Below are 26,000 nucleotides of genomic sequence, written 5' to 3'. Positions count from 1 at the left end.
TAAATAATAATTTTTTTTCTGAAAAAGAAATATAGATTTCACTGAAGACAATAAATAGAAAAGGCAAATGCTGATATATTTTTTCTTCCCCCTTAATATAATGATTACGATTGTGGATCCTATTCAGTCATTCTGTGTCATGTATTTTTGACTATTTTGTTGTTTGTATGTATGTATGTATGAAAAATATAAGTACAAAACTTGAGTAAAGTAAGAAAACAAATGTCACCCAAAGCGTCAGATTTTCACCATCTAATCAATTCTAGATAAACCTAGAGTCCAGGAGATACCATGGATTACAGTGAGACTTTTGACATATGTAATATGTCAGGCTTCACTGTAATCTAATCTTACAGCATTCAGAAACATAAGGACTGTCTAAGTTCCTAAGCAGTTGAGCATAGGTCATGTGTCTCTTAAGTGTGCAAGTACCTTGCTCCTGGGTGATGTGTCAGTGGCAGTGCCTTACTGGAAAACTTCTTAATTGCAACTAATTACATATTTTTATTTCAATCTAGAAATACCATGTTAAACCTTCACATACAAACAATATATAGGTGTGTGAGCCTCTAGCAGAGTGATACTCAAACTGAGATTCAGGAGCTGAAAGTGTCTCTTGAATGTGTCTTCTGCAGCTCGTGATATTAAAACACTGTGATTTAATTATTAACCAGTCAGGATGCAGCAAATGAAACAATGAATTCACACTGCTGTGGCTCTTAAGGGGTAATGTTGATCACTAATTTGGCTCCTGAACCACTGAGGTCTGAGTATCACTATCTCCTCTATCTACCGCTAGAACAAAGAGAGGGCAGTGGAAACCTGATACATTTTATAATGTGCCTGGTACCAGGCATGAAGCTAACTCTGATCATAAGAAAGCAGCACTGTATGCAGTTTACTGCTTTAATCCTATTTCTTAAACTCTGATTAACACAGATTTAAGCATATCAAGGTATAATCAGGTTGGCTGGTTTGTTGTTTAAAAATATAAATCCTAAATGTCACTTGGCTAGTCATAATTGAAAATATTACACTGTCTGATGCCATTTATTGCAGTGCAAAAAGGGCTGAGTCCCTAAATCAAAGTGAGATAAAGTCAAGAAAAATTGGAGAACTAGATTGTGGTGGTAGAGACAAGCTCTGGAAGCCAAATAATAGTTGTGATGCAGGTATTCAGCTTGAAGTTCTGAAGAGGTAATATTTAATTTTGGCGTTAGTTTGTCAAGTTATTATAGTGGAACTGAAATGTTCATGATCTTTCCTGGAGGTTTTCTGAAACAGAAAAATGGCAAAATCATTTCAAATTGTAGATAAGGTTTTTGTTTGTGATATTTAGGTAAACTAAAAGTTGCCTAATTTTGACCAAATATTTATAACTTGCTGGCAATTTCCTCTTATTTATTTGTTAGAAACTTTACCTTAAGCAAAGAGAGACTTTTCACCTTGCTTTATATTTTAGAGAGTTGATTTGTATCTCTGTATCCCAAGGTGCAGTTTGAAAATGAAGAAAATATTGTGAAATTAATTCATGTTATGATAAAAAAGAACACTTATTTACACAGGTGCTTTATTTAATATGATTTGTAAAAATAATCAGTTGGTAGATGCCCCTTCCATGCTCTGGGTGCTCTTGCAATGCTAAATTTTCATTCTTGTAAAATGTGTATATAACCAATATGCTGCTTAATTATTACTGATCTTTATTATTCAGGGATAAACAGCTTAGGCTAAGACAAAACTCATCCCTTCAGATGTTGTTCTCCCATGACTGGGAGAAAAGATAATTCTTACAGTATGTTCAGAAGACAAAGGGTAAAGCAAGTTTTAGAGCCTATGAGGTCTTCACTGCAAGTGTCTTGCCATTAGCTTCTCTCCATGTAGAAAGCTAGATCTCCATCTTGAACACTGCATATGACCACCACTGCAATTTGTGTGATATGGGGAGAGATGCAATCTTTTAGGTCCCGGTAGAATATGTGTATTGCAGTAGTGCCTCGGAGTCCCAGTCAAGGACCAGGAACCCATTGTGTTAGCCACTGTACAAAGACAGAACAAAGATGGTGTCTGCTTAAAAGTAGCACAAATATATTTTTAGCACATTCCAACCATATATCTTCTGGCACAGAATTGGGCAGTAATCTGCCTAAGAAAAGCAGCTATATTGTAGGCAGGATTTACCCATTTTATAACATTACTGTCTAATTCAGAACAGTATTGTGAAGGTGTTGGGCAAATGCTGGAGAAATGGATCCAAATCTTTGTCTTAAAAAAACATTCTTGGCAGTTCTAATTTACTGTAATGGAAAATGTAAAGGGAAAGATTAAATGTATCCCTGTCCAAGACATTATATGCTCTCTATAATTCTTATATTATAATTGAAATAAGAGTTTTGTTAGATGCAGAACTTTCTTTTGATTTGCAGTAGGTTGGATAAAAGAAAATACACTTCATGTATTTTTAACCACTTTTCATGTTAGCACACCAAACCATAAGAAAACGGTTGACAAAAATAGTTCTTTAATAATACTGTATTCCAACTAGCTGATTACCGACCAAAAGCTCAGGAGCTATTTAAGTAGCAAATGCGGGGTGGGGGAATAGATTTTCTTTTTGGTTGATTTGTGTTTTTTTTAATTACTTCAAGCAAAAATACTCATGCCAGGATTCCCCAGTAATTTATTGTTTCTTGGTGGTAAGAAGCTTTTGAACCAATCTTGTCTAGTGGACTGTTCTATTTTTAAATGGCTATTACATGTGTGATGCTGGTAAGCCAAGTACCACCTCTGGCAAAGACTTAGACATCAGCTTACAAACTCATAGCTGGAAGCCGGGCCCGTTCACTCGTGTATTGGTATATACATCAAAGTGATTACATACATTCTTACACATTTAACAGTGTTTAAACTTCATGAAAATTAATGGGATGTTACCAGCATACTTTCTGTATTTAATAAAATCACTTTTTACTTATTAATTGACCCAGAGTATGTATTAATACCTGGGGGAGTAAACAGCCGTGCATATCTCTCAGTGTTATAGAGGGAAAACAATTTATGAGTTTACCCTGCATAAGCTTTATACAGGGTAAAACGGATTTATTTGGGTTTAGACCCCCTTGGGAGTTGGGCATCTGAATGTTAAAGACAAGCACACTTCTATGAGTGGCTTTCAGGTAAATCTGCAGCTTGGGACAAGTAATTCAGACCCTGGGTCTTTGTTGGAGCAGACGGGAGTGTCTGGCTCAGCAAGACAGGGTGCTGGGGTCCTGAGCTGGAAGGGAAGGCAGGGGTAGAAGTAGTCTTGGCACATTGGGTGGCAGCTCCAAGGGGGTTTCTGTGATCCAACCCATCACACTGAGATCCCCAGTTTTCTGGGTAGTGTTGAGAGGCTTTTGGGAAACTGGCAGATTACTACATCTCTGCTCCATTTGAAAGTGTAGACTCTGACTCATCGATACATACATTTTTACCTGCTTTAACCTCTCAGTAACTCTCATTTCTTTTTGCCAGCTAATAAACCATTAGTTAGTTTACTATAGAATTGGCTGCCAACTTTGTCTTTTGGTGTGAGATCTAGGATGGAAATTGACCTGCATTTGTAACTGGTCTCTTGGGACTGGGTGCAATCTGAATATTTTATGATTTTTTTTTGTGTGTGTAAGTGACCATATATCACATAGGCCAGCTTGCCTGGGTGCCAAGATAGACTGGCGTGTCTAAGGGTATGTCTACACTATGGGATTATACCGATTTTACAGAAACCGGTTTTTTAAAACAGATTGTATAAAGTCGAATGCATGTGGCCACACTGAGCACATTAATTTGGCGGTGTGCATCCATGTACCGAGGCTGGTGTCGATTTCCGGAGCGTTGCACTGTGGGTAGCTATCCCATAGTTCCCGCAGTCTCCCCTGCCCTTGGAATTCTGGGTTGAGATCCCAGTGCCTGATGGGGCAAAAAACATTGTTGCGGGTGGTTCTGGGTACAGCCTCACCCCTCCCTCCGTGAAAGCAGCAGACAACCGTTTCGTGCCTTTTTTCCTGGGTGAACTGTGCAAACGCCATAGCACAGCAAGCATGGACCCTGCTGAGCTCAAGACAGCAATCATGGACGTTGTAAACACCTCGCGCATTATCGTGCAGTCTATGCTGAACCAGGACCTGCAAAACCAGGCGAGGAGGAGGCGGCTACGGTAGCGCAGCAATGAGAGTGATGAGGACATGGACACAGAATTCTCTCAAACCGCGGGCCCCTGCGCTTTGGAGACCTGCTGGTAATGGGGCAGGTTCTAGCCATTGAACGCCAATTTTGGGCCCGGGAAACAAGCACAGACTGGTGGGACCACATAGTTTTGCAGGTTTGGGACAATTCCCAGTGGCTGCGAAACTTTCGCATACCTAAGGGCACTTTCATGGAACTTTGTGACTTGCTTTCTCCTGCCCTGAAATGCCAGAATACCAAGATGAGAGCAGCCCTCACAGTTGAGAAGCGAGTGGCGATAGCCATCTGGAAGCTTGGAACGCCAGACAGCTACCGGTCAGTCGGGAATCAATTTGGAGTGGGAAAATCTACTGTGGGGGCTGCTGTGATGCAAGTAGCCAAAGCAATCATTAAGCTGCTGCTACGAAAGGTAGTGACTCTGGGAAATGTGCAGGTCATAGTGGATGGCTTTGCTGCAATGGGATTCCCTAACTGTGGTGGGGCGACAGATGGAACCCATATCCCTATCTTGGAACCGGAGCACCAGGGCACCCAGTACGTAAACCGCAAGGGGTACTTTTCAATGGTGCTGCAAGCACTGGTGGATCACCAGGGACGTTTCACCAACATCCACGTGGGATGGCCAGGAAGTGTTCATGACGCTCGCGTCTTCAGGAACACTACTCTGTTTAAACGGCTGCAGCAAGGGAATTACTTCCCAGACCAGAAAATAACAGTTGGGGATGTTGAAATGCCTGTAGTTATCCTGGGGGACCCAGCCTACCCCTTGATGCCATGGCTCATGAAGCCATACACAGGCAGCCTGGACAGTAGTCAGGAGTTGTTCAACTACAGGCTGAGCAAGTGCAGAATGGTGGTAGAATGTGCATTTGGCCGTTTAAAGGCGCGCTGGCGCACATTACTGACTCGCTCAGACCTCAGCCAAACCAATGTCCCCTTTGTTATTGCTGCTTGCTGTGTGCTCCACAATCTCTGTGAGAGTAAGGGGGAGACCTTTATGACGGGGTGGGAGGCTGAGGCAAATCACCTGGTCGCTGATTATGCGCAGCCAGACACCAGGGCGATTAGAAGAGCATACCAGGAAGCAGTGTGCATCAGAGAAGCTTTGAAAATGAGTTTCATCATGGGCCAGGGTACAGTGTGACTGCTGTGTTTGTTTCCCCTTGATAAACCCCCCCCCCTTGATTGACTCATTCCCTGTAAACAACTCACCCTCCCCCTTCGATTACAGCTTGCTTAAGGAAATAAAGTCACTATCGTTTAAAAATCATGTATTCTTTATTAATTCATTATAAAAAGAGGGAGAGAACTGACAAGGTAGCCCAGGTGTGGTTTGGGAGGAGGATAGGAGGGAAGGAAAAGGCCACTAAAAAAATTTCAAAGTAATGACAGCCTTTTGGTTGGGCTGTCTACGGGGGTGGAGTGGGCGGGTGCACAGAGCCTCCCCCCACACATTCTTACACGTCTGGGTGAGGAGGATGTGGAACATGGTGAGGGGTGAGGGCGGTTATACAGGGCTGCAGCGGCACTCTGTGATCCTGCTGCTGTTCCTGAAGCTCCACCAGATGCCGGAGCATGTCAGCTTGATCACGCAGCAGCCCCAGAGTTGCATCCCGGCACCGCTGATCTTCCTGCCTAACCTCTGATCTTCCTGCCGCCACCTCTCATCTCGAGCGTTCCTCCTGTCCTCACATTCACTGGCATCTTTCCTGTAATTTGATACCACGTCCTTCCACTCATTCAGATGAGCTCTTTCATTGCGGGTCACTTCCATGATTTCCGAGGACATTTCGTCTCGCGTCTTTTTTTTCCGCCACCTTATCTGAGATAGCCTTCAGGATGGAGTAGGGAGGCTTGAAAAATTTGCAGCTGCATGAGGGAGGGGAAAAAGGGAGAGAAATATTTAAAAAGATACATTTTACAGAACAATGCTTATACTCTTTCACGGTGAACAACACTATTAACCTTACATAGCACATGTGATTTCACTACAAGGTCGCATTTTACATCTTAATATTGAGTTCCTGTGGCTCTGGTGTTAGAGATCTCACAGACGCAGGTCCGGGCAGCAGAATTCGGCTTGCATGCGGCCATGGTAAGCCATTGTCTTTCGGCTTCTGCAGCCTTCATATACACAGTGCCCTCCTTTCCCAAATACCAAGCAAAGCCCATTCAGTGCTGCTGCTTTCCTGTTAACATGCAGCAGCAGAAACCACCCTCCCATCCAATTCTCTGGGATGATCGCTTTACCCCTCCTCCCACCGCGTGGCTGGTATCATGGAAGATCACTGCTAGCCAAATGTGAAAAAGATCAGCGCCAGTCACCCGCCCCCCTTTCCCCGCTTGGCTACCTGCAATGAAGGATTTATTTTAAGCCACAGGCAAACAGCCCAGTAGGAATGGCCATCTCTGTCCCCTTAATTAAATTTCTGAATTTCAACCAGGTTACCATGAACGATATCACTCTCCTGAGGATAGCACAGCGAGATAAAGAACGGACGTTGCTTGAATGCCAGCAAACACCGGGACCATACGCAGCTAGGCTTTGTCATGCAATGATACCAGATTACTTGCTACATGCATGGCGTGGTCAAATGTCCTACCATGGAGGACGGAATAAGGCTGCCCTGCCCAGAAACCTTCTGCAAAGGCTTTTGGAGTACCTCCAGAAGAGCTTCATGAAGATGTCCCTGGAGGATTTCCGCTCCATCCCCAGACATGTTAACAGACTTTTCCAGTAACTGTACTGGCCGCGAATGCATCCCAAGTCCTCAGGGCAAATTAGTCATTAAAAAATGCTTGCTTTTAAACCATGTTTTATATTTACAAAGGTACACTCACCAGAGGTCCCTTCCATGGCTTCATTGTGTGGGATAGTGGCTTGGGAGGGCTGGGAGGGTAATTCCGTCAGGGTGAGAAAAAGCTCCTGGATGTTGGGGAGAACGGAGTGCTGTGTGCTCTCTGCAAGCTTGTCCTCCTCTTCCTCCTCATCATCTTCCCTGTCTGCAGAATCCTCAGCCATGTCTGAGGTTACCACCCCCACCTCGGAATCCACGGACAGGGGTGGGGTACTGGTGGCGGACCTCCCGAGAATTGCATGCAGCTCAGCGTAGAAGCGGCATGTTTTCAGCCCTGCCCCGGACCTTCCGTTTGCTTCTTTGGTTTTCTGGTAGGCTTGTCTGAGCTCCTTAACTTTCACACCGCACTGTACTGGGTCCCTGGTGTGGCCTCTCTGCATCATGGCCTTGGAAATTTTTTCAAATGTTTTTTCATTTCGTCTTTTGGAACAGAGTTCTGTTAGCACAGAATCCTCTCCTCATACAGCGATCAGATCCAGTACCTCCCGTGCAGTCCATGCTGGAGCTCTTTTCTGATTCTCAGGAGACTGCATTGTTACCTGTGCTGATGAGCTCTGCGTGGTCACCTGTGCTGGTGAGCTCTCCACGCTGGCCAAACAGGAAATGAAATTCAAAAGTTCACGGGGCTTTTCCTGTCTACCTGGCCAGTGCATCCGAGTTCAGATGGCTTTCCAGAGCGGTCACAGTGGTGCACTGTGGGATACCGCCCGGAGGCCAATACCGTTGAATTGCGGCCACACTAACCCTAATCCGATATGGCAATACTGATTTCAGCGTTACTCCCCTCGTCGGGGAGGAGTACAGAAATCGGTTTTAAGAGCCCTTTATATCGATATAAAGGGCTTCGTTGTGTGGACGGGTGCAGGGTTAAATTGGTTTAACTCTGCTAAATTCGGTATAAACGTGTAGTGTAGACCAGGCTTAAGGGAACTGTCTGTGACTCCATGATAAGACTGATTTCACCAAGCCAGTAACAAATGTGAACTTGTGGATCACTATATCAATTATAGAACATTCCACCATTTTGGGGTGTCTGCCCTGCTTTTGACAGTCTGCCTTGGTGCTATATACAAGGTTTTGGCAGTAGAAATGAAAGTGTGCTGGGGAGGAAAATATCGATGAAATAATAGGTTAGAATAGTGCAATATTGAAGGAACAAATAGTGAGGAATAAGAAACAGAAGATAGTCCGCAAAAGTCTTGAGAAAGGAAACATGAGGTCTGTGGGCATAAATTTAAGTTAAAAAAGTTGATCTAAATGAAACTATTCTGAAAAGATTAAAATAAATACCAGGATATTGAAGGAGAACAAGTAGACGTCTTTTAATTTAGTTTGTGGCAGTAAGGCTATGACAATGCCAACACAAGAGCAATGTTTACATTCAGTTTTATTGTGGGGTTTACCAGTCACAGAAAACTCTGCCTGAGAAAGATGGGCAGATTTACTTAAGTTTTGTGTGATAGTGCATCTGAGGTTTTTTTATTATGTCTACCCTGGATCCTCTGTACTGACTGCACATTAAGGAGACTCCTCCAAAAGTAGCTATTCCTCTTGGTGACTAATTGGAAAAACATCTTACTATATGAAAGGTTTGCTAGAAGCCATAGATAAACAAGCTGGTCTGCAGGATGAACAGAAGAGCCATTCAGTAGTGATAAACTTGGGGCTGTTTCAGTGAGGCAGATTTTGGCAAAGTAGGAATAAAGTCCATGTGGAATGAAAAGCGTGTTATTAATCTAGTTAGGTGGGACAGAATAACATTTTTGAACTAGGACTGTGCTTAAACTTGGTTTTAAAGGCTATCATCCTTCCTGGAAATGAAGATTTTCTGATTACAAGCATAATCGGAAATCAGAGACTCTGGGTTTAATCCCTGGCTTTATCCCAGACGTGCTGTGTGAACTTAAATTAGTCACTTTGCTTCGGTATCTCTTAGTTTCCCCATTCATAATAGGGATGATAGTGCCCAAATTCACAGGAGTTGAGAGTTAACTCATTCATGTTTCCAGAACTCTTGGAAAGACTCAAATAAAAAAGCAGATTAGTAGTATTCATTGTCAAAATGCTCATTGCTTTTGTTAAGAATGAAAACAAAAATTGTGTGCTTATTTTGTATTGTGCATTAGGCCTGTTTGTAATTAAAACCTGTTTATTATATATTCTCAGTCACTGCTTTCCAAAAAATATTTGGTACACGTTAGATATTGATCCATTACTCATGGTTACTATTAATGCATATTGGTATCTGTGACTGAATACAGAAAATCCAGATTAATATTACTGCTTCCAGTAACATATCAACAGAGGAGTCTCAAACTTAACAGTGCAGTTTTGTGAGTGCTTGGCAATTCTGAAAATCAGGCACAACATTAATTTTTGCAAAATATTACCCAAGGGGAAATTTTATGCTTAAATATTAGGCTTAAACTAAGTAACTCTTATTTTCTTGTGAACTTTCACAGATTTTGATTTTTGCTGATATAAAGGTTACTTAAGATATATCATACGATGCAAGTTTTCCTTCTACTGTGAAATAACTGGATAAATTAGGTTAATAGCCTACTACAGACAGCATGGCTGGGTTTTTTTGCTCCTCTTTCTTAAACCCGTACTTTGTGGTCACATTAAACTTCTAATAAAATAATCTGGACCAAGCCAAAAAGAATGGTTTCGCGAGGCAGAACTGAAGTGGATAGTCAAGTGTAAAAATGTAGTTGTATTGGACCCATGAACAGCTGATTGTGGCCTTTGCCATCAGATCCTTGCTTCCTGTTTACAGAACTCTTGAAATCTCCACAGAACCTTGGGAATTCTTCCAATTAGGGAATGCCTGGCTTAGACACTTGGAGCTGTTTAAACAGCAGGTGATGTGCTTCCGTCATCCCTTTGATTTAGAGCCAAAATATTATGGATAACACACAATTTCTGATTGAGTAGGAGGTGGGGAAATTAAATTTAGACTTTTGTAAATGGAATGGGTTTAATGTAATAAACAGAAGAGCAGTAGATTGGTACACAGAATAAGAATGGTGTTCTATAAACACAAATATCTTTCATACAAAACAGTGGATTTTGGTACTCATCCATTCCTTTCAAATGTGGCCAAGTTTGAGGAATGCAGACTTGAGAGTAAACATTTGTGCCATCTCACAGGCAGGAGATTCAGACTGTCCACATGGAAATATTATGAATTGTAGTTTAGAGTTTCTTGTAAAGTATTAAAGAAAACCCTTTGAAAACTATAAACAGAATCTGATGCTTTTCAGTCCTAAGAGGCAAAAATATTTTCAAATTTTTGTTGCCTAGGTTGCTGTGTTAATGTATTTTAGGGTACAGTTTGTACATGAAATAACTGATCTGCTCTTGTTAATTATCATTGGAAAACATTTATGTATCATTTTGGATACACTTAACTATAAACATTAAATAATTCAATGGAAAATAACTAAATAGGGGTGGGGTTATAGCTCAAGTTCGTTAATAGTATCCATTATCTGAGACCTTGTGTAATCTGAATTCAGTCCAGGGAATAGAACAGAAATGGCATTAGCAGTGGTGATGGACAATCTCTTGATGTCAGAGGATGGTGGGAAGACCTCTATTCTCATATTCGTGGACCTTTCTGTAGCGTTTGTTCATGATACTTCTGTCCCATCTGAGGGCGGTTGCTGAGGTCAAGGGAAAGGCAGTGAAATGGTTTGAGATCTTCCTGGAGGGATGCCCCTAAAGGGTTTGGATGGGGAACTGCAAGTGAGATGGCATCTGGTGGCAAAGGTGCAGAGTCTCACAGGATCAATTCTCTTTTAGCTCTTCTTCAATACTTACCTGCAACCACTGGCAGAAATGGTGAGAGAGCGTGAACCCAAGTGTCAAGATAATGCGTAAGTCTGCCTAATCTTTGCACTGTGACAGTATCATTAGACCGGACTTGCCAGTTTCCAGACTGAGATTAATTTATGAATGAATACTACCTGGCTGAAGTTGAACCCTCGGAAACTGGAGATCATGCTTATTGGAGAAGGAAAACACGTGGAGGACTGAATGCTCTTGAATTCTTTAAGTACACCAAGCTCTTGCAGACTAGCTTCTGCAAGTAAAACATTCTACCTTCTGTGGCTGTCTGTCTGACTGCACCCTACTCTGGTGGATGATGCCTTGACTTCAGTTGTTGAATTCCCTTGTTACTCCTCACTTGACTACACCAAAGCATTCTACCCTGGTTATGAAAACAGCAGCTATTTGGAAACCTCAACTAATACATAATACAGCTGCATGCTTCAAACCTGTCCTTTGTGGTCTCTGCTGGCTTTCCGTACAGTATCACATCAAATTCAAGATCTTGGTCTCTATCTTCAAGGTATTTTATGATTTGGGCTCAGAATATTTAAAATCACCTAAAGAGCTGGGATGAAGATCATGATTGAGAACACCATTCCTCAGGTACAAGGTAATGGCTTGTATGGTAAGGGTAAGACTTCCACAGGATTTAAGAATGTTAATTTCAACACCTTCTGTTCCAAATCCAAGGAGTATTCTGTTGGCCTTGCTTTCACTAGTGCTTTCACATTTATACATTCATGTACAAGTCATCCTCTCCTTAGAGGGAGAAAAGGAAAACTGACTACTGATTACTCATTCCTGGCTCGCCAAGTTTTGAAATCTAATTGCCTGATTTAGAATGTTAATTAAACATTTTATGATATTGTTATTTCAGAGTCTTATAGACTGCAGAGAAAAATGTTTAGAAAAATTGATCAATTTTGTCTACATCACCAGTTATCAGGATTTCTTGGTTGGTTTTTTGGTTGGTTTTGTTTTGTTTTTTATAGTTGACATGAGTTACAGATGATGTAATTGACTCACCTATAGTGAGTTACAGATGATCTTGTAACTCATGAATCATGGTGGAAAAATCCCATGAATGATTTATGAGAAATTATCTTCAGTTTAAAAAAAAAAAAAAGAACCTCCACATCAGTATATTCATTAAAATTGGCTACTGCCTAGTCTTTTGATGGGAGGATTTAGACACCCATATTGAATTCCTTAAATAGATTTTTAACTTTTGTTTATAGTTCAAGTGTGTGTTTCACTCTAAGTGAAATATTAATTTATCCCTGTAAAGGGGCCATTACAGGGCCTATGCAGCACTCAAATCCCCATTAAGTCTAGCGACTGGTCTTCAGCAAGAAGAATTTCATCCTCTGGGCTTCCCACACTATCACTTCCATGAATATTTAGGGGTATTTGCAAGCGCTTAACTTAGGCATTGCTCTTTGACAGTATAATTTATATTGCATATATCCTTTTAAAAAAGAGCTGTCATGCCATTAACGTTCTTGAATACTCTCAAATACTAGATCATAACTGTTCTATAAAGTAAACATTTTGGGCTGGGAGTGGGGAGAACAAACAGGTTTTAGCAAACTGGTCTTCAGTGTCCTAACCACATCTGTGTGGACCATCCTGTTGAAATCTCTCTTCTCAGCAATCATTTTGTGACTGTGCCCCAGACACCAGTAGCAAATAATATTTAGCAAGGTAAGACTGAAGACATAAACTTGAGCTATGAACACTAAATGTAATTGACTCACCTATAGTGCTTAAGAAGATGTGTTGCTGATTGTTTACGGAGATTCAGGTACAGTAAACCTGGCTGTATTTTGATGTCTGTAATGACATTTCAGTTGCTAAGATTGCACCTTCCTAAAGAGAACTTTCAGGAGGATAGCTCAAAAAGCCAAGCAAACTCTGGCAGGAAAATCCGACGAAAGAACCTTGCAAACCTCACTCTAGGGAGAAGGGTTTAACGTTTTTTGGAGCTCCCAGGATGGGAGTTCTCCTAATAACACATAGGTCATGGTGATTGATGGGGAAAAGGTCCATGCTCAGATAGCCACTGGACTGCCAGGGGGCAAAGTTACACGGTATGGCCACTTCCTAGCTCTGCCATGGGGCCATCCCACCTCCCAGAACCTTTGCAGCATCCATGGTGGTCTGGAGTGGGAGAAAACTGCCATAGAGGCATTTCTGCCCCTTTCCCATGTGAGCAGGGGGAGATCCTACTGAGGAAAGGCTGTACCAGTCCTATAGTGAGAAAAGCATACTACACATTAACAGTAAACATACTCTACATATTTTAAGTATATATACTTTTTTAAAATAAAGTTAAGATTGTTAACACTCCTTTGTGGAATAAAACTGGCTAAAAAGTTAATAGAAGCAATACAGACTAAAACATTTTGAACGTGTGCTCCAGGCGAAACTTTAGTTAACACCTTATTAAACTCTAATGATTGATGCAAGGGGTTGGAGTAGATGAGCCAGGTGGTCCTTCCCAACCCTATCATGGTGGCTAGTGATTCTTTTTTTAAAAAGAGAATGGAAACTCCATGAAACTCATTAGTTCGTTTAAAGTCTTTGATTTTTGGAATTTGGAAGCCTATAAAAACCTAGTAAAAAGTACTTAGTGTTTCTAGGTTGCTATTAAAAACAAACATCCATTTACATTATTAATATGGAAAGGAAAAACTTAAAGTGAAGAGCTGGGGTCTGTCAGTACTTACTCCATGCATTGGTAAGTGTGCTCTGAAAGCCCACAACCCAGCTTATTTGCTGAGCTCTGTAGCTTACTGCCATGAAAATGAAACCACCAAAGGGCCAAGGGGTCCTGTGAGAGCTTCCAGCCCAACTGGTAAAGAAGCTAACAGCTCTCCTTTTCTTCAGCCCAGAATCTAATTAATAAATTTAACTGTAAAACTGGAAATCTGGAATTCTAGCCAAGATCCTCCTTTGTCCTCATAAGTATTCACCATCACAACAGCATTGTTTAGTTATTTGTGTGTATGTCTTTCTGTTTGGTTTTTTAAAATATCCCTCCAATGCAGTTGTGGGCAACCTGCGGCCCACGGACTGCACGCGGCCCATCAGGGTAATCCGCTAGCGAGCTGCCAGACAGTGTTTACATCCCAGGGGCTGCGGTTTGCCATTCCCAGCCAATGGGAGCTGTGGGAAGCGGTGGCCAGCATGTCCCTGCTGCCCGTGCCGCTTCCTGCAGCTCCCATTTTCCAGTAACCATGAACTGCGGCCACTGGCAGCTACGGGCTGCCATGCAAATGTAAACAAACTGGCTGACGGCCCGCCAGTAGATTACCCTGATGGGCCACATGCGGCCCCCAGGCTGCCCACCACCGCTCTAATGTAATATATAAGGACAGGTAGATACCATGTGTGTACATATCAAATATAAGTAGTAGAACAGTGAAAGCTTTAATAAAAAGCGTTGTTACGACATTCATCATTTGCTTAAGACAACGAGCATGCAGCTCTTTAAATGAAATTGTCTCTCTTTAGAATCACTCACTGTTCTTGTGGGTTTTGTTAAGGTTTTTTGCTGACACTGGAGAGCATTTTAAAAATACCTTTCTGTATGTGCTTTAGCAGGCCTTGCTTCTACTTCTGTATTGCAGGGTCTGTGTATGGTTCTCCTAAATGAACATGTATTTTGAATGGCGTGCACTATATTCAATGATATAAATGTCTTTAAAAATCTAGCATGAAAAGTCTGAAGCAGAGTACAAATTTTTGCTGCAGCATCTTTAAAAATCCAATTTATTTTAAATTGCTGTGGTAGTTTCAGTTGTTTGGGGGGTTTTTTTGTTTTGTTTTTTTGTTATCCTAAAATTTAGAGATCTGTGGATCCAGATGCTTTCTTGTGCTTACATATTTAACAAATGAAGGTGCATGAAATCAAAACCTGACTGTCCATTTAGTGTGTGTTCATATCAATTACCTTTATCAAAGATACCATATATAGCTTTAGCACTACATTTAATGTGATGCATAGCATCAGCATAGACAGGGCAAATTACTTCATCTCAATTTGAGGTGTGCACAGGCTTAGTAAGTCCAGTCGCGTAGTAGAAAATGAACATCCTTGTGGACTAATGGCCTCTGAACCTTCTTTAGTAACATAATACAAACGTATTTAAAACTGGGAAGTATTACTTTGTTTGCACTCTATCAATACTGCTTAACAGTTTTGCCACTCCAGTGCTTATACCTTTCCAGAGTAAATGTTTACATCCAAATTATCAAGAAATAAAATGTTAATTACAGTGGAGCTAGTAGTGGTTCCTGTAGTATGGAAGACAGTAGATCTAAATACGATACACCCGATGGGGGACTGGCTAGTCCATGGAGCTGGTAACCGTAAATGGAACACTGCTTCTGCCTTAGAATGGATTTACCTATCAGCTATCATCCAATAGCAGATCTTTAATGCTCTAAATGAAGAGTTGGCACCAAGCCTGGGATTCTAATAGGCAGGTCCCCACCATCACCAAATACACCACAACAATTGGGCACTCTTTTTGTCAATCTTGGCAAAGACTAAGTTTTAAATGGACTTGGAAACTAAGTTGCCAATCCTAGATACCTGTCCCTCCAGGGCAGAGCTGAAGTCTGAGGCAAACCAGAAGGGTCAAGTATCGTGTCCTTGCACTATTGTATATCTGTTCTGTGGGTCAAGCTCTGGTGGTTATAATCTAACAACCTTTCATAAGTATTAGATTCCCCTTAAAATTGGTCGGTTATCTACACGGTTTCATTTTACAGACAGAACTTGCTTGTCATGTAGTTTCTGAGAGGAAACCTCTCTGCTTTAGCCTTCTGATGCTCAGCCTTAGCCTGAATTCAATGGGAGTAGTAGTGAGTCCTGAGCTGTGAAAATTGGGTCGCTTATTTTTTGGAGGCTGTTATTAGATTAAAAGAATAAGGCACACAGATATATGTAAGAAATCACTTCATAGCACTTCCAAACTGTCAAATCGGAATAAAATGCTGAATTATTAAATTCTGAAGTTAGGTTAAGTTGGTGATAATGTCCATCATGGTAAAATATAATTTATGTATCTGTTGCATAAAGCTACTGAAGGACACCTTGTCTTTTCACAGGGGTGGGTTGTTATATTTAACGGCTCGATTCATCAGGTTTATATTTTTGGATACTGTATGCAAAATTCTTCCTCCTTATGCCAACATAAACCCATGTTGATGTATGAGAGCAGAATTTGTTCCTGTTGCTGTTATGTTTGCAGTTTGCAAACTAGTGGCCCAAACAGAGGTATGCGTAGCATCTGCATCTTTCCACTGTAATAAAATATATTTTCAGGCAACCAGTATAGAATATATTTACTAAAATCTTAATTTTATGTTAAGATATGTGCAAAGAGCCCAATGTGGATTAAGCAAAATCAGTGTGGGTACTCTGATTACTTTTAGTAACACATCATGGTGAATATAATGTACAGGATAAAATTTGAGTAAAACACATTTCAAGTTTTCATGTCTTTTAAAACTTCTAAAAATAGCTGAACAAATATGAAAAATGCGCTGCCAAGTGTTCCTTTTAATTGCGGTTCATGTGTCCCTTAGCAGTCTGTACTCCTCTTTTCTCCCTAATGTCTTGCTTGCAACAGATGCTGGTTTTAGATCTAAAAGGATAAAATATGTTCTAAACTTTAAGTTCAGGAAGCGTTGAGGGCACTCAGCACTTCACAAAGTCAAGTCCCTTGTGCATAGCACGAACATGTGTAGGATTAAAACAATTTCAAGATCCTCTTTATATCAGTGTTTTTAGATAGGTTTGATACCACACACATCAAGGTCAGCTATCTAGCATCCAACATAGCTTGACTAAGCAGATGGAACTCTTCATGTATGCTGTCTTTATGGCTGTTATAAAATACGTGCAACTCCTTTAGCACAGCTATAGTCATGTAGTAATATGAGAAAATAAGTGTACCTATCCAAAAATATTTTAAATACAGAAATATGAATGTATTCTTTCCTCTTTTTAATTAGACGAATAAGAAACATTCTCTGCCTAAACAATTTGCAGAAAGGATATGTTCTTCGAGTGATGGTCCCTATTGTGTTCCCCTAAGAGCAGTGTTTCCCAAACTTGGGACATCGTTTGTGTAGGGAAAGCCCCTGGTGGGCCGGGCTGGTTTGTTTATCTGCTGCGTCCGCAGGTCCTGCCGATCGTGGCTCCCATTGGCCGCGGTTCACTGCTCCAGGCCAATGGGAGCTGCTGGAAGTATGTCCCTCAGTCTGCGCCGCTTTCAGCAGCTCCCATTGGCCTGGAGCAGCGAATCGCGGACAGTGGGAGCCACGATCGGCCGGACCTGCGGACGCGGCAGGTAAACAAATGGGCCTGGCTCGCCAGGGGCTTTCCCTACACAGGCGGCGTCCCAAGTTTGAGAAGCACTGCTTAAGAGCTGATTAGCCTGACTCTGACAGTACCCACAGGAGGAAGTGCAGGACACTTAAGAGGAGGCTCATAGGGTTACTGATGAAAGAATTGAGGAGTTCTGAACTGTTGTACAGGGGGTGGGTGGTAGACCTTGCGCTTGGGTGCTGGTGTAGATCTCCAGTGATCACAGAACATTCCAAGGCTCACAGACATGAGAAGAAGTCACATAGAACACCAGACCCATCAGTCCCGACTGCTGAGCTGGGTACCCCTTTTGTATCGGTACTGCCAACATCAAGGGAACCTTTAGTTCTGAGACAGTCCTCTGCTCCAGTTCTGGCTCCAGTTCCAACTACAGAGCACATGCTGCTGACACCAGGGAGGCTTCAGATGGCACCCAGACCTCATGAACTATTTTCCTGGGAAGAAGTGAGTTCACTACATCTCCTGGTGCACTCTCCTCCTAAAAGAGTACTCTCTCCTGCGTTGGATTTACCTCCTTCAGCTAGTGTTCCTGACCACTCCCCTGTGATTCACCCGGATCTGATGGTACCATCGTTTGAACAGTGGTCTGATTTCTCAACATCCGAGGACTGGGATAGACCCAAAAGTCAGCTGCTCCCGTACCATTGCCATGAATATCTGAAGGCTTCACCGACTCAGTGGCACTACCCTCCCTTTCTTCAACACTAGCCTGTGCAGAGGACCCAGTCCTGCAAACACTTGCTTAACTTTAAGACAATGGGACTATCCACAGTATTTTTGCAGGATAGGGGCTGTAACGTAGCTAGCTGCATGAGGCTGTGTAGTGCAACTCTTTGGGATGGCAGTTTCAGCTTAAGGAAATCTTCAACATCATTGGTACCAATTTTTAAATATTTTTGTATTAGTTTAAAATCACTTCATAAAGCTCTTGTAAAGCACATACACAGTTTGGAGCTTCCATGTTCAGCCATTTTTTAGTTCCCTCTCCCTCACTTCAGTGAGGAAAATGGTGTTTCATTTAATTGTTTTGTTCCACTTTCCAAGAACTCCAAACCAGTTACACTTTTTTTTTTTGCCAAAGTTTAAAAAAAAAATCATATTTTGGGCACAGATTGAGAGCGGAAAACTGCAGGCCCAAAGTTGAGGTTCTTAGGATCGTACGTGAATGAATTAAAAGCTAATGAAAACCATTTTGGAACTTGTACTATAATAGTCCACATGGAGCAACTACTCTACATATTTTTAAATTCAAACAACTCAGAGCAGGCTTTTGTGGGGAAAAAAACCCCAAATGTACTGTTTCTCCTCCTTTCTCCTGCTTTACTTGCAGGCCAATAAGTGTACCGGAGGTAAAGGAATGTACTGTAACTTTGACTGAGACTCCAAGTAAGTTCCAGCAAAAAATCCCTATGAAAATGAAAAGGGTCTAGGGAAAATGTAGCATTAAATGTTTTGGCACTAATTCTATAACAAGGAAAGAAATCTACAGCTGGGGCACTTGTTAAGTGGGATCACAACTTTACATGAATTATTCATGCTGCTAAAATTTGGCTGGCTGCTGGATAACAATTCTAGGTGCAGATAAATAAGGTGAATTTATGTAGGAAAGTAAAGACATGTGTGGCTGGCTTAATTTGCAAACATTTCTTTCGTATACTGGTTTTAAGTGCTGAAGGATGAACATTTCTGAAAAGTGAATGCTGAAGGCACAAGAATGTTATGAGCTATAATGGCCACACTAAGTGATTATACGGAGTTAGGTAACTTTTATTACCAACACAATTACACTTTACTACCTACCCATCTTCACTTAGCACTGAACAGCCCTGTCTTGCAGTAGTATAGATTTTGGTTTGTTTTTTTTTAATATTTGCTTCTGTGCCGCTTATAAATCAAGGTTCAACAATAATATATGAATATCAAAGATATTTTTTACTTTGTCAAATCAATCTAAAGTGAACAAGGCGCTCTGGTTTCCAAGAGGAGAACTTTAAATTCTTCCATGTCAAATTGTAATGACTAGCTAGATGTTCATATGTGGTTGTATTGTATTGTATTTTTACAGTATTTTAACACTAGTTAAAATATGAGGTGTAGAGGGTTTTTTTAAAAAACAAAACAAAACATTGTTTGGAGATGGCCCAGTAACCAATAGTTTGATGTAATAGTAAGTGAGGCTATTCTTCAGACAATATGGATCTCAGCCAGTTTTAGTATTTTGAAACAACATAATTTATTTTATTTTAATGTGAAACACCATGGGGGGAGGAAGGGGAAGACCCATTTTTGTGTGATGCATTCTGGGTCCAAATTCTGCCAGGCACTGAGCGTCTCCTAGTATGTTACTGAACTTTCAACTCCCATTTTAGTTAGTGGTTGAGGATGCTACGTCCATTGCAGGATCAGGATCAATGCGCTAAACTCTACCCTCAAATACTCATGTGGAACTTTTATTTAAGATAATGTGCTCACATGCATCTAATAGCGGAATTTGTCTCTAATTATGTTACCCATGTTTTGACATTTCAGTGTTCAACATCTTTGCAGTGCTACGTAACAGTGAATTTGGTTTTTGTTAACTGACACTTGTGTGAATCCTACTGATGTCTAGACCCCTTACGTTGAAAAGTGAAGTTACTTTGACACTGGAAATTTTGGAGTCCAATATTAACGAGAAAGCAGTTTCTCTTTATCTACTATGGTAATTTAAAGACACATACACTATCTAAATATTCAACATTTAAAAAAAAAATAGCCCATTATTTTTCTAAAATTCAATCCTAGAGTCTAAATTTTTTTTCCAAGCACATCTATTTGAATGTGCAAAAAACAGACATCCAAATACTTTGTTTGCATTGCAAAAGTGGGGCTTTACCTGGTGCATTTGTAAAGACTATTCAAAAATGTACTGTATGCAGTAAAGCTGTCTTCCACCATTGATCCACAATACAGGAACTTAAAAAAAAAAAAAAAGAAACTCGGATGTGTTGTTTTATATGGAATGACTTGTCATTACAACACCAGACACCAGCTGTTCGTTAGTTGTGATAGTGCTAGCATCAAGCCTCTCACCAGCAAATGCTACTTTCTGTTAGTAACGTAAAAATGAGATGCATAGACAGTGCATTTGTAAAGTATTGCTGCATTTGTCATCAGATTAAAGTCACTTGGCCTTCAGCTTTATATTTTACAGCACCACCCAGTGTGCTATAATCATGTGGAACTAGACTTCCTGCTGCATTCCATTGAATTATAACATAACGTTTTGAACTACTCTAGTTAACGGGAGTGTCAGTGTTTTCATTTAAACAATAACAAAAAAAATTCAGAATTTCACATCCGCAGGGCAATAGCAGGAAAATATTCCTTTCAAAGGTTTTTGTCTTACAGTGCCATTTTTCAGTTTAGCATTTTCCTGTTAAGTGCACATACTGCATAACTGGGCTTTTTGCTAACGTAGTTCAGAGACCTCTGCCTGCTTAGTACTATGGCAAACACACCATTAAAAAGCCTTTTAACCTTTTACTAAAGATACAGAAACACAAACACTTGAAATGTAAAGTAAGGCTTTCATTTTAACAACATCCATCGCATTCTTACTCAGGCAGCTTCACATCCAACTTCAGAGCCTTCTTGCTCAGCATGGGTACCGAATACTTTCACCTTGACTAGGAATGCCCCTGAAGACGTTGTGGTGTCCTCATCCCCTGCCAAGGAGATTGTCAGAGGGAAGACACCAATCCCCCTTTCCAGTGCCAAGGAAATAGCACATTCCTCAGAGGTGGGAAGATTGAGATCTCCAAGTACCATCTACTAGCAGAGCATTGGATATGGAAGGTAGAGTGTCAGTGTGGTACCAAACTCTGCTTCTTCCCTCCAGGCCTTCAAGACTGTCCCCTGCTGAGATGCCAACAACCTTGGTGCAGCAACTGCTGGACTATGGTAGCCACTTGGTGCTGATGGCTCCTGAAGCTTCCACAGCTTTCCTGGCTCAAGTACCTATAAGGGACATTTGTAAAGCTGCATCATTGCATACTTTTACAAGTCACTATGCTATATCTCGGCAATCCAGAGATTATGCAAAATTTGGATGAGTAGTTCTACAATCACTGTTAAGATAGACTCTGAAACCCACCCTCCTGCAGACTGAACTGCTTGTGAGTCACCTGAAGTGGAATGCACATGTGTAATCACTCAAAGAAAAAATGGTTGTGTAACTGTTGTTCAAGATGTGTTGCACATTTCCACTCCAGGACCCACTGTCCTTTCAATACAACTACTACTAATAATATAATATATGGAGATACACCTATCTCATAGAACTGGAAGGGACCCCGAAAGGTCATCAAGTCCAGCCCCCTGCCTTCACTAGCAGGACCAAGTACTGATTTTGCCCCAAATCCTTCTATGTCGGAGTCTCTAGCTGGTAAGAAGAAACTAAGGAGGACTGCGCACCCCCCCCCCAAAATGTTCCTTCATAGGGGGGCGTGCCCCACAGTTTGGTGACCTCTGCCCTAAGGTGTTTAAAGATAAAAGTATAAAACCAAAAATATGTACAGTACACCCCAAATATGTATGGTACGCAAATGTCCTCACGGCTAATAACTGATCTCAGACACTCTAATATAAATCTGGAGTAACTCCCTTGGAATCAGGGAAGATGCTCTACATTCACATTGGTGTAACTGATATCAGAAACAAATCTTGATAACTATACTTATGTCATTTTATACATCTATACACATAAGCATAGATTTTTTAACACATTCTAGGGCCCAGTTCTGCCATCTGATCTGCCTAGTGTAGACCGCCATGTCCCCATGGAGCATCTTAGACTTCAGTGGAACTGCATAGGCGTAAGAGCCTGCCCACATTAATCCAGTGACAGGTTTGAGACTTTACTTTTTACATGTCATATGGGATGGCAAATTGTTCTAGAAATACTGAATTTTTTAGGAAGTGGTACAGACTAGCCTTAAACCCAAATATATTGATTTTATTATATTATATATAATATAGTGATTGATTTTATTATATTATCAACCAATTATGTTTAGTTAGCATATGGGGAGATGGAGAAGATGGTAACTTTTGGTGTTACTGTCTGAGTTTGCACAACACCTATCTGAATGGGACTGTAGGTGCTACCTCAGAGAGAATCAGTGGTGAAACAAAGGGCCTGTCTGTATGGTGGGGTAATGTCCCCTATGGAGGTGATTTCTAAAGTGCAGTAAAGTGTTGTACATTAATTGGTCGGTGTAGGCCTTGCTCGGTGCGCGCTTAAGGTTCCCTAACATGCTTTAGCATAATGCTGTTTGAAACAGCACTATGTTAAAGCATACTCCCTATGGACTCCTCTGGGCAGGGATGAAAGTTGGCAGAGTTAAGGCAGTGTAGTATAAGTGTCACTTTAACACTGTGTTTCTTAGCTTTCTATCACTTGTGTCTTTTATTGTAACCATAACACTTTCTTGTAAGGGGACCTAAATTCCACATTTCTTGGTTTCCCAGCACACCTTTTGTATTCTGGAAGGTACCATTGAGTGCTTGCAACCTTAATTGTGTGTTATTGACACTTGGGGGTGGGGTAGGGGGAGGAATGGTTTATTAGTGGTGTAGGAAAAATCACAAATTAGAATAAACAACATTTAATACTTATGGTGACTTAAAAATCAAAAATTCCCTCACTTCTTGGAGTAAATGTAGTTTGATCAAACATCAATTTGGGTTCGTCTGTTTGGTCTCCTCAGTTGTGATAATCCTCCTTAAATCACAGTACCCTACATGTCACCAACTTGAGATGGATCCTGCCTCAACTGAAATTGATGGCAAAACTTTCATTTCATGGGGAATACGATTGGGCCTCTGAGATCTGATACTAAAGTCTGAGCACCTGCAACTTCCACTGAAATTGAAATATTCAAGTCACCCACAGAATTTCATTACTAGAAATATTTGTGTTAAGTGCTGTATCTTATTATTTGTTTGAAATATATTCTGAGATAGTAAATCAAAGCTTTGCAGTTGTGCACCAGATAGCCAAACAAGAGGATACTAAATGACCTTGAAGAGCTGATCAAAGCTTGTCAGTCGGGTGTTTTTATATATGTTCTTATCCTTTAATCTGGTTGTATTTCCATTCTGAAGAAAATAATGAATATTCAACCCTTCATGCTAAATCTGCCTTGGCATTTCTCAATGTTACGTTTACCACATAGACAATGTGGGAGTCTAGGTCTTCCTGACCCATCAAGTGAGTACAACATTTACCCATCAGAAATAATGGCAATTCTCAATAGAGAAATGAAACTGACATTTATATAGAAATATTATCATGACTTGGCTCTTCCGCCCTAGGTGGCAAGTTTAAAGGGGCGGGGGCGGAGGGTAGGCAAATTTAAAAAAACATCCTTTTGCAAGTAACAACTCCTTCCTTACCTCCCACTTCTACCTAGGTTCACCTTTTCTAGCCAATGAAGATGGTGTACTTGGTGGAGTGATAGTTCTTCGATCTTGCAGATGTTCTGCAGAGCCTGACTCTTTACAAGAAAAGCAGACTCTACTAGGTAAGAAGATTTTTTTTAATAGTTTTATTGTGAACAGGAGGTGCTAAACTCACCAACCAAGCAAGGGCTGAAATAAAAATCATGTGTACTACCACCCATAAGTAGGGATATTTGGCATAAAAGAGAAGCATTTGTCATTGAAATACAAGAATGCTCTGGGGGAGGGACAGAGTGGAACTTGTAAATAATTTTTGTTTTTGAAAAGTATGGGTGAGACCGTGCCTCTTAAATTGCCATTTGTGAACTTAAATGTGATCTGTATTGGTCTATGGAGCCAGAGTCCTTTTTAGTGAGAGTGTAGATAATAGTAGTAGTAATTTCATTTTAGTTGCTTAGATTCTTTATTTTTAAAACACTTTCTCTCAATATAGAGCATCACATTTCTGGTTTAAAAAAAAAAAAAAAAAGCATGCACATACATCCTGCTGTTAAAGCTGCTCAGTGCATTGCATGCCAAAATGTGCTGCTCTTTCTCAGAGACCAAAATGTGTATCACATGTGTATCACATGCATCCGACAAAGTGGGTATTCACCCATGAAAGCTCATGCTCCAATACGTCTGTTAGTCTATAAGGTGCCACAGGACTCTTTGCTGCTTTTACAAAATGTGTATGATGGTTTGGAACATGGTCTTGAAATTTGGCAGGGTGACTAGACTCCTAGGGTCAGAAATTCCTTTTGTTACCCCCATGAAAATCCATCCAGATAAGCCACAGTACTGACATTTACATGTGCACAGTAGGACTTGACATGTTTGCTCCTGAAATGCCTACTTATTCAGTCTACGCTGTGGACTTCCCCCATGCTGTGCCTGCAGAAAGATGTCACAAAGACAAAATGAGTCATTATCTTCTTCCTGCTACTACTGCATTTCTCCCATCAAAATACTTTTTGCACTAGGAGAATTTGCACTGGTCTGAGAACCAGAAGACCATATGTTTGTCTTGCCTTCTCTGCTGATTGGTAATAAAATCTGTGCACCCTTGCAGCTTCATTGCTTCTCTGGAAGGGAGACACATCCCACCATTTTACAGAATGATTAATGGTCACTTGTGGCAGAAGTGGGAATAGGACACAGAAACCAAATCTTCCACTCCTGTTCCAGCCCCTTTCTGCTGTCTGAGCATTGCAAAAAAGGTGGAATCTGGCTACAGCTACCAAGTTGATAATTGTTTCATCAGAAGGTAACTTTGTGTTAGTGATCCTGGCTTCTACACCAGCACTTTCCCTCTGCACCCCAGTGTAGAATCCAGGAAAGAGGAAATGGGAGAAGGCGGGGCAGCAGATTTCTGCTCATTCTGTGCCAATAGACAATTAGTGTATAGTCCCTTAGCTATCATAGCTAGTTGTCCATAATTTAGAACTGCATGCGGGTTAATATAACTTTATGTTGGAGCTGGAGCAGCTTGAGAATCAGAGCGATAACCAGTCACACGTTACCTCTTAGAAAGAGCCTGCCAAATATATATCTAGGTATATTGTCTGTAAAAAGAGCTATTCCTACATATGTAACTATGGTTTCATTATTGTTCCTTTTTAGCGTCTGGCCCAAAGATAAGTCTTATTTGCTGGCAGCAGTAGTCGGCAGTTATTCTTTTAATTCAATTAGTAGAGGTTTTCATGGAAATTAGTGACAAGGGGGACTGTTCTGATCATGCAGTATGACCTTCTGCATTAATACGGGCTATAGACCCTCACCCAATTTCTGAATCAGTCCTGTAACTTCTGACTGAGCTAATTTCAAACCTACATCTATACTACAAGCTAGGGGTGTGATTCCCTGCTTGCGTACACATTCTCAAACTTGCTCTCATCTGAGCTAGCATGCTAAAAATATAGTAGCGTAGCCGCGGTGACAAAGGCAGCAGCGACATGCCTGGTGGCAGTGATGGTACAAGCACTTAGTAGGTACCCACGAGGTTCAAGCTGATTTGTACTTGGTGTGGCTAGCCTGTGCCACCACTGCTGCTGACTGTGCTACTCTGGCAATGCTACTATTTTAGCATGCTGGCTCAGATGAGAGCTAGCATTAAGTATGTGTATGTGAGCTGGAAATCACACTGGTAGCATATCATGTAGACACAGCCAGTCTGAATTTGTCTATTTTAAACT

The 26,000-nt window shown here is 41.0% G+C and overlaps 1 protein-coding gene across 11 annotated transcripts in view; it reads left to right on the top strand.

The window, feature by feature from the left end:
- TASP1 (taspase 1) overlaps positions 1–26,000 on the top strand; it is a 150,805-nt gene that overhangs the window by 89,836 nt on the left and 34,969 nt on the right. For 10 of the 11 annotated variants that reach the window (XM_039532158.1, XM_039532159.1, XM_039532161.1 and 7 more), the window contains one exon: positions 23,778–23,888. In XM_039532158.1, coding sequence (XP_039388092.1) covers positions 23,778–23,888 — 111 coding nt within the window. Of the gene's footprint in view, positions 1–10,889; positions 11,530–23,777; positions 23,889–26,000 lie in introns of all 11 variants that reach the window. The other variant, XR_005596833.1, reaches the window with a different exon arrangement.

Source organism: Mauremys reevesii, linkage group 3 (assembly GCF_016161935.1).
Source record: "Mauremys reevesii isolate NIE-2019 linkage group 3, ASM1616193v1, whole genome shotgun sequence".
Taxonomy (NCBI): domain Eukaryota; kingdom Metazoa; phylum Chordata; order Testudines; family Geoemydidae; genus Mauremys; species Mauremys reevesii.
The sequence above is the reverse complement of the archived record's forward strand: the minus strand, read 5'-3'. Positions and strand labels throughout refer to the sequence as shown.